Source organism: Pyxicephalus adspersus, chromosome 11, assembly GCF_032062135.1.
Source record: "Pyxicephalus adspersus chromosome 11, UCB_Pads_2.0, whole genome shotgun sequence".
Classification (NCBI taxonomy): Eukaryota; Metazoa; Chordata; class Amphibia; order Anura; family Pyxicephalidae; genus Pyxicephalus; species Pyxicephalus adspersus.
Window position 1 is genome coordinate 4,408,503 of NC_092868.1, and position 12,504 is coordinate 4,421,006.

Here is a 12,504-nt window from a genome sequence, read left to right on the forward strand (position 1 = left end):
TATCTGTGAATGTTTTCACATCTGTGAATGATGTTCTGTGTCACCTTGAAGTGAGTGAAACTTTTATATTCCCTGAACTCCCCCAACTCAGCTCCTGAAACTTCCTGACTATATAATGCAGAATGAATGCAACGACATAAAATATACCAAATATCCAATGTCATCCAAATGTGTTTTGTGTTGTAGTTTGCAGTTTTTGTAACATTACCCTGGCAGTAATACCTGGATGGGAAGGATTGCTGGGACTTGTAGTTCTTCTATATACATTCACAGCCTCTATTGATAAAAATACATTAAAATGTCACAAAATACCAGATGGGAACTTATTGCATCGATTCCCTTTATATAATTTTTGGATGGATCACTTATTTGTACCTAAGGTTAGGATGGAACTGACACCACAGAGTGGGGCTAATTGTATTCATAAAAAGAAAAAGATTCTAGATTCCTAGATTGTAAGCTCTTTGGGGCAGAGCCCCCTCCTCCTGTGTCACTGTCTGTATCTGTCTGTCATTTGCAACCTCTGGTAATATGTTGGTGCTCTATAAATCCAATTTATTAATATTAATAATAATAATAATATTCTGACACTGCCAGTCTTGTTTCCTGAGTGTGGTAGGAATAATATTTGTATGACAGTATTATAATTTTCCATAAATTGGCATTGTAACATAGAGAAGAATCATGACTAGAAACTTTAGAAGAGTTGCCTAGTACAATGTACTGCCAGTGCAATGCACCCCCTGCTATTATCATGTTACTCATACACCAGGCACCATTCATCATTGTATAGTCAAGGAAATCTCCATTACATTCTACAAGTCAGTCTTTAAATAGTATGGAATACAAAATGGAGCTCAATGTCCTAGAGAAGGAATACAAATGTGTGACAATCTCCCAGCAGCAGTGAATATTCATGCAAACTCATCTGCAGAGAATCCTACCCAAACCTACACAGATTCACTTATTATTCGCTGATCTGTCAGTCATACTGCAAGGAATATTTCCTAATAGCACAGAGAGATTAAAGTGCGACAATAAAAAACACAAAATGTAAAAGTGTGCAAGGCAATGTAGACACAGGAATGTGGGGAAATACTAACCAACCTTATAAAACCAACTTCATCTTTATTATATTAAAAAAATATATAAAATCCATGCTTGTAGGAAATAAAATCAGACAGAAGACAGGGTAAAATGTTACGATATTACTGGAGGTGCCTGGTGTGTGCAGCTTACCTGTCTTCAGGTAAAGAGGAGAAGTCACGTGATACTTGCCTTGGGGGTGGGGGAGGCGATGATGCTCCCTACCAATGTACCTTCCCATGTGACTGTTATTGCTGCAATCCCATAGTCATGATACAACAATATATACCATCAGACATATCAGGCAATGCTATACAAATGCAGAATCAATTCTCTGTTATTTTTACATCACCATCCTAATTTGTTTTTTACATTTTTATACTAAATTTGGTAAAAATAAAAAAAGAAAAGGAGTGAAAGCACAGAACGTGTAGATCATCAATACTCCAATTTCTAAAGAGATTCTACATTATGCTCATATTTATAACTTTAAGATAACATTAAAAAGAAGAAATAAATCTATAAAATGTTATGAATGTTCACACAGATATTTTAATTATTAAATTGTTTTTGTAACACAAAGCGCACATATATTATGTTTTATTGTTACAACTGTATACAACTTTTTACTGTTTTCTGTGCAAGTATAATGTTATTGCAGGGTTGCACTCCACACACTCCCCCATCCATTCTCTATCTGTATAGCACATTTATATTACTGTCCCCAGAAATGATCACTAAATATCATTCCCAGCAACAATAACTGCACATCTGTTCAGGTCCCAGAAAGCCTGAGAAAGTCATCAAAGTTCTTCAGCCAGTCATTGGCTTGTTGGTAAATGATATGAAGTCACATCATATCTATACATAAAATATCATTATATCATTATATCAGTCAGGCCACTTCCACTCAATCTGGCCATGCCCATACAGAGCTAACCCATCTTCTGCATTCCAGGTCCAGGTCCTTCCTAATCCTAGTCATTGATACTTTTTCATGCTGTTTTGTCTTTTGATATGGTAAGAGGTTCCAACCACACACCACACTAAAATACAGCCCAGTGCTCATCAATAGTGTTGGTAGAATATTTTACTATTCCATTCGCCCGTTATTCGATCAAATAGTGAGAAATTCTCGGGGTGATCAAATGTTGAATTTGAACACCATTGAAGACATTGAAGGGTCTTTTAAGTGCTGCAAGAACAATCAGATTGCTCCTGTAGCCCTTTACTAGTTGTATGTGTTGTTGGATAGAGTTTCGATATACAACAACATATAGTACAGCGCCATCCAAGAATACAGGGCACTACAGGTGATGAATAAGGACAAGTCCCCATTCATCACCTATAGTGCCCAGGGATCCCTCAATGACAGAAGGATTCCCACGGCTGCACAGCTGCAGGAATCATAATGTCATTGTGGGAAAAAAAGTTAGTTAAAAAAACACAAACATTCAATAAATTACTTTAAAGTTCATTTTTATTTTTGTTTTTAAACACATTTTTATTTTTTTTGTCCCGAATTAATACCGTTGAATCCTGTGTTTTTACTGCTTGCATGGATAGATCCTGAGAAATGTATAGCACCCTGCCAATGCCTCCCACCACCCATACTCTACCTGCATTGCATAGAGAAGAACAATCATGATGTCATTGGGTGTAACATAAGGAATTTATTAACAACAAAAATACATATATACATATTTATTAGCTTAATAAAAAGAAAGGAAAGAGAGATATCAATGAAACAGCAAATAAACAACATGGGGTGTGGGTGAGGACCAGGGAAGCATCTTTTAAGGTAAACATATTCTTTAATAAATACTTCTATTCTTGCCCCGCACTCTCTCCAGATATATTCCAGATGTGGTGTGACTAATGCTTTGTACAGGATTATGTCTCCATCTCTGCAGGCTATTACTCTTTTATTACAAGAAAGTACTTTACTAGCTTTAGATATTGCAGCTTGGCATTGCATGCTGTTATTAAGTCTATGATCTACCAGAACCCCCAGATCCTTTTCCATTTCTGACCCTCCAGTTTGGGTAAACTGAGCAAATAACACATTTCAGTAACAAAACTCTACAATAAATTTCTTTGGTAAAGTCCTCAAAATTGATAACAAAAAGATCCCATGCAGTGTTTCTCTCATTCCCTGTAACTTGCTCCTGACTTTCTGTTCTGGAAAGAAATTTTGTTACAAATCCTAAAAAAAAAAAAATCCTAAATTCTATGTTATTATATTATTGCCATTTCTAAAACATTCTTCATTGTTCTTTATGGTTATACAGCCAAGAACTGTGAAGTCTCTCCATTCTGTATGTCATGTCCATTGCTACTGTTCTGGGTTTCCTTGTTCATCTGAATTCCACTATGCAGATTAAAAGTGGTCATTTCTGTGATATCCTTCTGGGAAGACCTTTCATTGGACTGGTTTTTCTTTTTTGCCCTGCACAGAAAATCAAATGTGTCATTCATTTTAGACATGGAAGGAAATATAACCTTCTAGGAACATGTGAGTGAAAGAACTGAAGTTCTGCATTGTAATGTCAGCTGTGTATTCTATTCCTTTCTCCTAATTGTCATGGTGTGATATCTTACTCAAACAGGAAACCCTTGATTCTTTACAGTTAGTAATGTTTCGTTCACATTCAAAATAGTTTTTTCTTTTTTAAATAGGTTTCCTTTATAAGGTAACATGATTGCAAATGTGAAATCTCATTGGACTAACATTGAGACTAAGTATCCTTATGTGAGTGTGTTAAATCTATACTTATGAATACAGATTGTTCCTCACCAGTAGTAGTAGATGACAATGATGGTTGCTGCTATGATAATTATTATTATAATGGGAAGTCCAATGGAAAGAAACAAGTTTGTAGCTGGTCCATCTTTATGGCCTGGAGACGGTTCATCAGTTGGATTTAGGGGTTTTTCAGGATTCAAACACATTTTTGGTTCTTCTGGGGTTTCACAAATTTCTGCAAGAAAGATAAGACAAACATTTAATCAAATAGAAGAAATTAAGCTTATTATTCCACAGTATTTATATAGCGCCATCATATTACATAGCACTGTACATAGTCATGTGACTAGCTGTCCTTCAATGGAGCTCACAATCTAATGTCCCTACCATAGTCACAATCTAAGGTCAATTTTGGTCGAAGCCAATTAACCTAACTGCATGTTTTTGGAATGTGGGAGGAAACCGGAGTACCGGGAGGGCACAGGGAGAACCTGCAAACTCCATGCATCTGTGCACTGGCTGCAAAGGCTAACCACAGAGCCACTGTGCTGCCTTTACTATAATATAAGCTCATGCCAAGGCAAAATAAAAAGCAGTATATATCATCAATACATACACATTTCTCTGCTTTGACCCAACAAAATTTATTCAGCTTCAAGTCCTGTGGTGGACTGATAACACCCATTACATTTCTTTTTGGTGGTGTCAGCCCTGCCCTGTTACAAGCCCCCCCCCCCCCACCACCCAGTATTGGATGGTACTGATGCACCTTTGCTCGGGAAATCCCACCTCCCCTCCATATTCCAATATTCAACATACCACTGTGATTTGGTAGAATTGGAACCTCAGAAATCACTTCTAATTGCACCATTTTAGTTGATTTTTCGCTGAGTAGTGCAGTGCAGTTGTCCGACACCAGAAAGGCCTTAAAATTGTCAAAGCAGGTGACATTAATAGGAGAATTGGATGCTGGGAGCTCGCACATATTCAGCCCTATTTGGAAGCTCAGGTTCTTTCCATACAGCCCTTCCCCTATACAGAACCAGTCAATGATCCAACTTCCATTCGAGGCTGAAAAACAAAAAACAATGCCGGTTAAAATCCCTTAAAACCATGAAAACTAATTGTTGTGTGTGAGATCCCACCCTACGTCTCCCAATCATGGCAAGATATTCAGATATATGTATGGAAGTATGAACTTACCAAGGACTTGTTGCCAAATTAAAGACACGAGTAATAAAAGTATGGAGGGGTTCATTCTGGCAAATGAAAATAAACTGCAAATACAAGAAAAATAGAAAAACAGTTACAAAATATTTCTTCATCTCCAATAGCAGAAACAGATCATTGATTTAAATTGATATTTCTTTGTGGACAGATTATTTGTACATGATAGGAGAATAAATATTGGTGCACGTTGTAATGATTTACTATAATCAGGGATAAATAATAAATAATGTTTTGGGTATTATAAGGCTAAGAATGTGTTATGTATTTAGATATATTGTGTTGCTTATATACTAAACCAGCCAGAATAAGCCAGTTCTCCCCTCATTTGAATTCAACTGCAAAACCACTAAATACAATAATAACACATAATACATATATCCTTGTCCATAAAATGTCTGCATGTCCCATTCCTAATCACACAGAAAGATGAATGTAATTGCAGTACAAAATATAATATAATGTAGGATGAGTTATAGGAAAGAAAAAAGGAAATATCAACTCAAGAGATCAATCCATGCCACAACAAGTTTATATGTATTACGTTCAAAAAGCAACCGATTCTATTCTTGTAACAAACTATCTTGGATGTATCAATGCATTAATAGAAATAAAACAAATAAATATGCAATGTATACCATGCAGAGTAAATGTTTATGCAAAGCCAAGGAGAACAAAAAAGATTCCCCTGATGTTTACATGATTAGTATGGAGAAGTAAAATCACACAGAGCTACAGATAGAAGACAGATACATTGTTGCAATATTACGATGTTACCTGGGCCCCTGCAGCTCTTGGGTCTGTGAAGCAAAGAAGGGCCACCTGCTACCTCCAGTCTTGTGCTCTATGCGAATGACAAAGGAGGAAGGGGAAGGGAGGGGTGGAGGATCTCTGTCATTTCCTTCATAAAAGTAACTTCAAGAATTAGAAACGCGGACACTACCCAGTACCAAATGATGATATCATGCAAACCGTATACAGTGACAACAATTTTACACATTACAGCTATACAACCTCTGCTAAAATAATGCAGAATAAAATACAATAATGTAGCAAATATTTTCTATGATCTTTCTGTTATTTTTACATCACCAAAATAATCTTTCAAGGTAATTTCAATTCATTAATTTTAATTTAATCTAAAAATGGTAACGATGAAATAACAATAGAAAAATAATAATAGAAAACAACAATATAGATCCTAATATCTGTACAATATAGAATCAAATGTGTAACATATCTCCCATACAAATCATAATTCAGATTTAATCATTAACCGGGAATCTGATACATTATCCAAAAGAATAAACCGAAATGTGTAAATAGAACACTCTGCACCACATTGACAGTATAATAATCAACATAAGTATTAAAATATTTGTATTACAACCAATGACTCATGTTTATGAAAAGGATCTATTGTCATGTATGCAAGAACTACAACTTATATACATAAACTTGATATACATGTACAACAATTTCTCCTCCTAGGAATTAATGTCATATATATATGTGTGTGTGTGTGTGTGTACAACACCAATGAGTGTTGGTAAAATACATATATATTCATAATATATATATATATATATATATATATATATATATAACATAAATAAATAAATATATATATATATATATATATATATATATATATATATATGTGTGTGTATATAAAATACATATATTTAATATATGTGTGTGTATATATATATATATATATATATATATAATATATCCAGGCCAATAGATCATACTCATGAACATGAATGATACAAATATGTTTAAATTTATGTTGTAGAGTTTTGGTCATTTTATGATGCATTATCATATGATTTCTCTTTGTAGTTTTACCTCTTTAAGTAATGCAGCAAACGCATCAATTTTTATCCTGACACAATAAATACTGCAGGGTTCCTACTTCTTTATAAGCAATAATCATGTTCCCAGTGATTGTCATGTATAGGTTGGAGCAGCCCCTTAAAATATTTTGAGGTGTCACAACTATTGTATTAAACTATGTTGTACATAAATGTATCTATATATTGTGCCGCATCCTAAACAATCCCCAAATTTTGGATTTTTATTCACGTATCCTTTTCTTGGTAGAATCTTCCAGGTTTATGTGTTTCAATAGCTGTAATAAATAAGATAATTTGTGTTGTTTGTATTTTAAAAAATATTATATTTATATTATATATTATATTTATATATTTATAATAGTTTGATTTAAAGAATCCTGGAGAATTGTATTTCCTAAACATTATTAACCATTGATGTTCTAAATCTTCAACCCAAAGCCGCGTCACATATTTGTTATATTTTTGTGATAATATATTGTAGATAGATCATCATCATTACAATCAGTTTAAATCAATCGCATTCTAATAAGTTTTCAACGAATAATTCACTTTTTATGTCATATTTATTCGAAATAATAACGATGGCATAACAAATTATTTAGATTTCAATGCAATAATTAACTAAACTTTATTTTCGAAATTCTGGCCGCATTGTTCTATTGAATAAATATGATTTGATATTTTTTATGGCTTAAATATTATCTTCTAATTAATTAAAAATATCCTATAGAGTGCAGCTAGTGAGGAATATCAGATCAATAATACAAATAAAGATTCTGAGTATTCTGTGCCCCGACAATTCGGTGAATTCTTATTATAATACATTCAAGATTTTTTGCAAAAACTTTCCTAAGAAATAGAATAGAAATAATACAAAATATCATCATACAAAAATGTCTATTAACTGACTGAATACTATATAATACCCAGTGATTGCTGCAATATACTGAATATCCAATGTGACCCCCATGTGTTTCATTTTTATAGCATAATCCAATTAAGAAGATGACAGAGTTTGCGGAGACTTTCTAGTTTCTCTATATAGACTCTCTATTTACATATTGCAATACCATGACACAGAATAGTGGGGGGAACTTATTGCATCATTTCCCTTTCCTATATATATGGAATAAAAAGCAATCAGCAGATATAAAGCACCATGTCTCCTATTGTTCTAAATTCCTACCTGATCGATTCAGACAACCAAAGTCATAAATAAAACTTCTGATCACTTTCTTTTTCTCTGCACTTCGTTATTTGTTAAAGATCTTTCCATTTACTGCGATCCTTGTACTGCACAGACAGAACACACAACACAGAGTGCTACATACATGTATGGTGCAGACACAACACAGAGTGCTCAGACAGAACACAGGTCTATGTATGATGCAGACACCTCCAACGTGCTATGATTGGTGTTATTCTTTGTCATCATGATATTCCATGTCAAGAAAATGAGTTGTCATTAATTTACTGGGCAACCATTATGTTAGCTCTGTCCTATCCGGCTCTGTGCCAACCTAACTTCTGCTCATCCTGTGATGTAATGCAACGTTTGTTTGGTTTATGTTAGTTTGTGTGTTCAGCCATACAAGCATGTTCTTTGTCTATCATTATCAGTGCATATGCTTGAAGATGAATGATAATCTCCAGAATAAATCTGCTAGGCTGAACCTGTGACACCAGAGAATCATGATGGATCTAGATTGTAAGCTCTTCGGGGCAGGGTTCTCTCCTCCCCTGCTTGTATCTGTCTGGTATGTGCAACCCTTTTTTAATGTACAGCGCTGCGTAATATGTTGGCGCTATACAAATACTGTTTATTATTAATTTTAATGTTAATAAAAATGATTTCTGACACTGCCTGTCTTGCTTTTAGGAATGATAACTGTTTGACAGTAATAACAATGTCCATTTATGAACATTGCACAACATTATTAATAATAATAATAATATTAATATTAGTATTATTAAAAAACAGGATTTATATAGCACCAATGACAGAAAATGACAGATACAGACAGTGACACAGGAGGAGGAGAGGAACCTGCCCAGAATATCAGCATAGATATTATTAGCAATAGTATTGTTTTTTTCAGTAATAATGACAAATAATACTAATAATGTCTGTGGCGTTTGCTCGTTGTTAGGGCTTAATAAAGTTCCTCAGTACTTGAATGTATTTATAAAAGGTACAAAACACCTGATAAAGCTGTAGAGGTATTCCATCTAAATTGTTACTTGTCCTGCACAAATATACCTCGAGATAAGGCGCAAGCCGGCGGCACGTCTGCCTGGACCACCGCCACCTGCTTGCTCCTTATCTCTGTAATTACCGTGTTCCCCCAAAAATAAGACTGTCATATTTATTTTACCTCTGAAAATCTCATTAGGGCTTATTTTCAGGGGATGTCTTATTTTTCTCACAAAAAAAATCTATATTTATTCATGTACAAAAATCCATATTTACCAAAACCTGTAACCAGTATTACAATGCTATAGAAAAATACCTCTGTGTTACCTGTGACCTGTCAAAATCACAGATTTCTTCTGTTATATACAAGAAGTCATGAATAAGAATTTACATAAATGAGTAATGAAAACAAACACAGCTTCATAAGCAAACAAGTGCAAGATAACAAGAAAATGTGCTGACAATTACCATGTGACTCATAGTTACATGTTAAATCTGAGTAGAAGCAAAAAAAAAAAAATCAATTATTAAATATGCATTGCTGCTAATTAATGAAATACCAGCAAGGACCTTTTGAAAAGAGAATCCACCAACCTCTTGGTGCTAGTGTCACTCCAGAGTACTGTAGGTTAATTAACGCTGCAATTTCTTCACCCCTTGCTCCAGTGCTTTTGAAATCTCCTGCGCTCTCTCTGCTCTCTCCTTCCTCTTGGTATCCCTCCTAACAACCAGCAAACGCTACAGACATTATCTTGAACTGGGTAATAAAAAAACCCCAATCGCACACTATATAAACATCATTCAAACTTGTTTTGTCATTCAAACTTGTTTTGTCTTTCATGTGATAAAAACTTCCAAAACCATCTGGCTACCATTCTTTCGGAATCAATGAGATCACTTGCTTCTTTCTTTCATCATAATACCCTTAATGCATGAGGTCTCCTATTTCCCCTGAGGAAGCCCACTGGTGCGAAACGCGTTGGATTAAGACAGTAACTATATGCAAATCATCTTCCAGAGTACACAGTCCGCTCGGCTGCATTCAAACCCAAACAAGAATTATGCAACCTGAAATATCTCTGCTGTTTTGGATACACCTATTGATCCTCTTCTACATCTACCCTGTTAATCAGGAATGGAAGGGCTAAGCCCTGTCCTCATCTCATATAGCAGTGAATATGAATGGATGAATGTAGCTCCCATGAATATAGATGACACTCCCTCACTTATGACAGATTGTCCTAGAACACCGTTAAGTTCATTAACAATAACAATTCCCTGAAGAAGCCTACTCATGGCGAAACGCGTTGGATTGTACACTACACCATACTGCATTTCTGCATTCTCAAACGTTTACTGTTTCATTTTTATTCATTTATGTCTAGAAGCACTTTGCCTAATATGCTACACCTAGGTCCTGTGAAATGTTAACAGGAACAAGGTAAAATATTAATATGCATTATGATAATTATGTATTGATCCTTTATGCAAAAATACATAATGAATAACGAGCCTCAAACCTCTTTCTTTACCTCGTGACTCGACATACTTATACACATGTCAGGAGAAGGAAACACTAAACTAAAGAACTCCAATAGGAGAAAGATTTATTATAACAAAATTCACATTTTTAACAGTGATTTAAATAAAATCTGAAAGAGAATAACTTAATTTTGTGAGATCTGCTGAGCAATCATATTCAGTTTGTCATCCATGTGACGGGCGCCTCTTCAGTTGGTGGACGTTCTCACTCACTGGAGAATGTTGAAAATCTGTTGTAGGACTGTGGTCCGCACTTCTGTGGTCTGTATCTCCAAGATTACTGTCATCCTTTTCTATAGAGCTATCCAAACAAAAAACGGGCACTGTTAGAGTGTAAGTGCAATGCCAATGGGCCAAATTCACCAATGTTGGGCAAATCAGATACATCGATGGTGGTGTCGCCAATGGGCACTGGTATTCTATGCGTATTTCCTTACTGTTTAATATACTCCATATTATGGGCAGTATATAGGTGAAATAAATGATGTTGGCTGCAAACCACATGTTCTTGGGGTTTTCAGTTTATGGATGCCAAAATGTTTCCAAATTTGCCAAAATCTAAAACAGTTTTATTCATCCCTAGTTGAGATTTGTACTGCAGATTTCAAGGCAGCTCAACGTGAAAATGAAGGCATCTTCTTGCCTGGCCAACCAAAGATTTCCCTTGCATAATCGTACTTTTTTTGTCAGCTGTACTTATGTGTAAGGAAAATTTCGGTTTTGCCTCAGGATCGAGTGAACCTGCATGGCTCCTGGCGGATGGTGCTTGGTCACTCAAAGAACCAGCGTCTGCACATCTGAGGGTTAACAACAGTGAGTGGTACTGGTACTGGTCCATGCCTTCCCATTCATCTTTGATGGGGCAGCTGCTGGGAGGCGCTGCATGTAGTGTTCCCCCTAGGTTTAAGAAGTGGTAACTGCACCACAGTCTTATGATCAGTGTGAACAAAGCCATTCTCATAAGTCTGCACAAGAAGGCTGAAAAAGCTTGTTCACTTTGCAAAGTGCTCAAGTCAATAAATTTCTTGCAGGGTAAAAAAAACAACTTTTTAAATCTCCTCTATACAGTGATGGGTACTTAAAGTGAATAAAGTTTATTTATTAACTTATTTATTAAACCAAGAGAACATTCACTTTCCTTGGCAAGCAAGTAACCAAGCTGACTTGGTTCCCTGTTAAAAGAATCACAAATCCCAATAAAAAAAATACCATTAGGTAATAAAACAAACTTTGGAGCTGGATGTGATCCAATATGAATATGATTCTTGCTGGGAAATGGATTGGATAGATCTTGTAGTGGATCTTTTGCTTGCTACGATAACATTTGCATAATGACAGAAGATGTACAGTACTTGATTTACAGTTCAGGAGGTCTTGCAAATTCCGCTCCTCAGGGGCATCCAGTGTTTTAATGTTCATCTCAACCTTTGATGCTGTGATTTCAAACTTATCCAGGTTATCTGGTTCCATCTGATGAGCCGGCATTGGTTTGTCCATTCTCAGTTGTTCACATCTACGAGATGGACTATAAGGGAGAGACAAACAGTGACCCCACGTGAAGACGACTGACCAAGACCAAGTGACTACAACTGATTAGAAATGAAGAAAATGCACCTTGAGGACACGGAAAGGTTACTTTGCTAAAAGACCTAATTGTTTATAAGAGGAAGGTAAACAGCGAGCTTTTGGCAAAGTTTCAGAAACCTTCTGTAACCCCTAAAGGTGAAATTTTTATTGCAGAAAGGGACAGGCAATCTCTCTTGTGCAAGAAGCATTCCCGATCACAAGCTCGAGTTGTATGTGTAGAATACTTGCACCATACTACATAATGTGTTTCCTCCAGTTATAAC

General features: G+C 35.4%; 1 protein-coding gene and 1 long non-coding RNA gene across 2 annotated transcripts in view; one reads left to right on the forward strand and one right to left on the reverse strand.

Moving 5' to 3' along the window:
• LOC140340312 (uncharacterized) overlaps positions 1-12,504 on the forward strand; it is a 70,886-nt gene that overhangs the window by 40,531 nt on the left and 17,851 nt on the right. The gene's annotated exons all lie outside the window — the stretch shown is intronic.
• LOC140340516 (uncharacterized) lies at positions 2,588-12,151 on the reverse strand. Its single transcript, XM_072425776.1, has 6 exons — positions 12,007-12,151; positions 5,837-5,960; positions 5,036-5,109; positions 4,652-4,903; positions 3,884-4,067; positions 2,588-3,535 (listed from the first exon to the last, which is right to left on the reverse strand). Exons 1-6 carry the CDS (start codon positions 12,149-12,151, stop codon positions 3,370-3,372), a joined length of 945 nt encoding a protein of 314 aa, XP_072281877.1. The 3' UTR covers positions 2,588-3,369.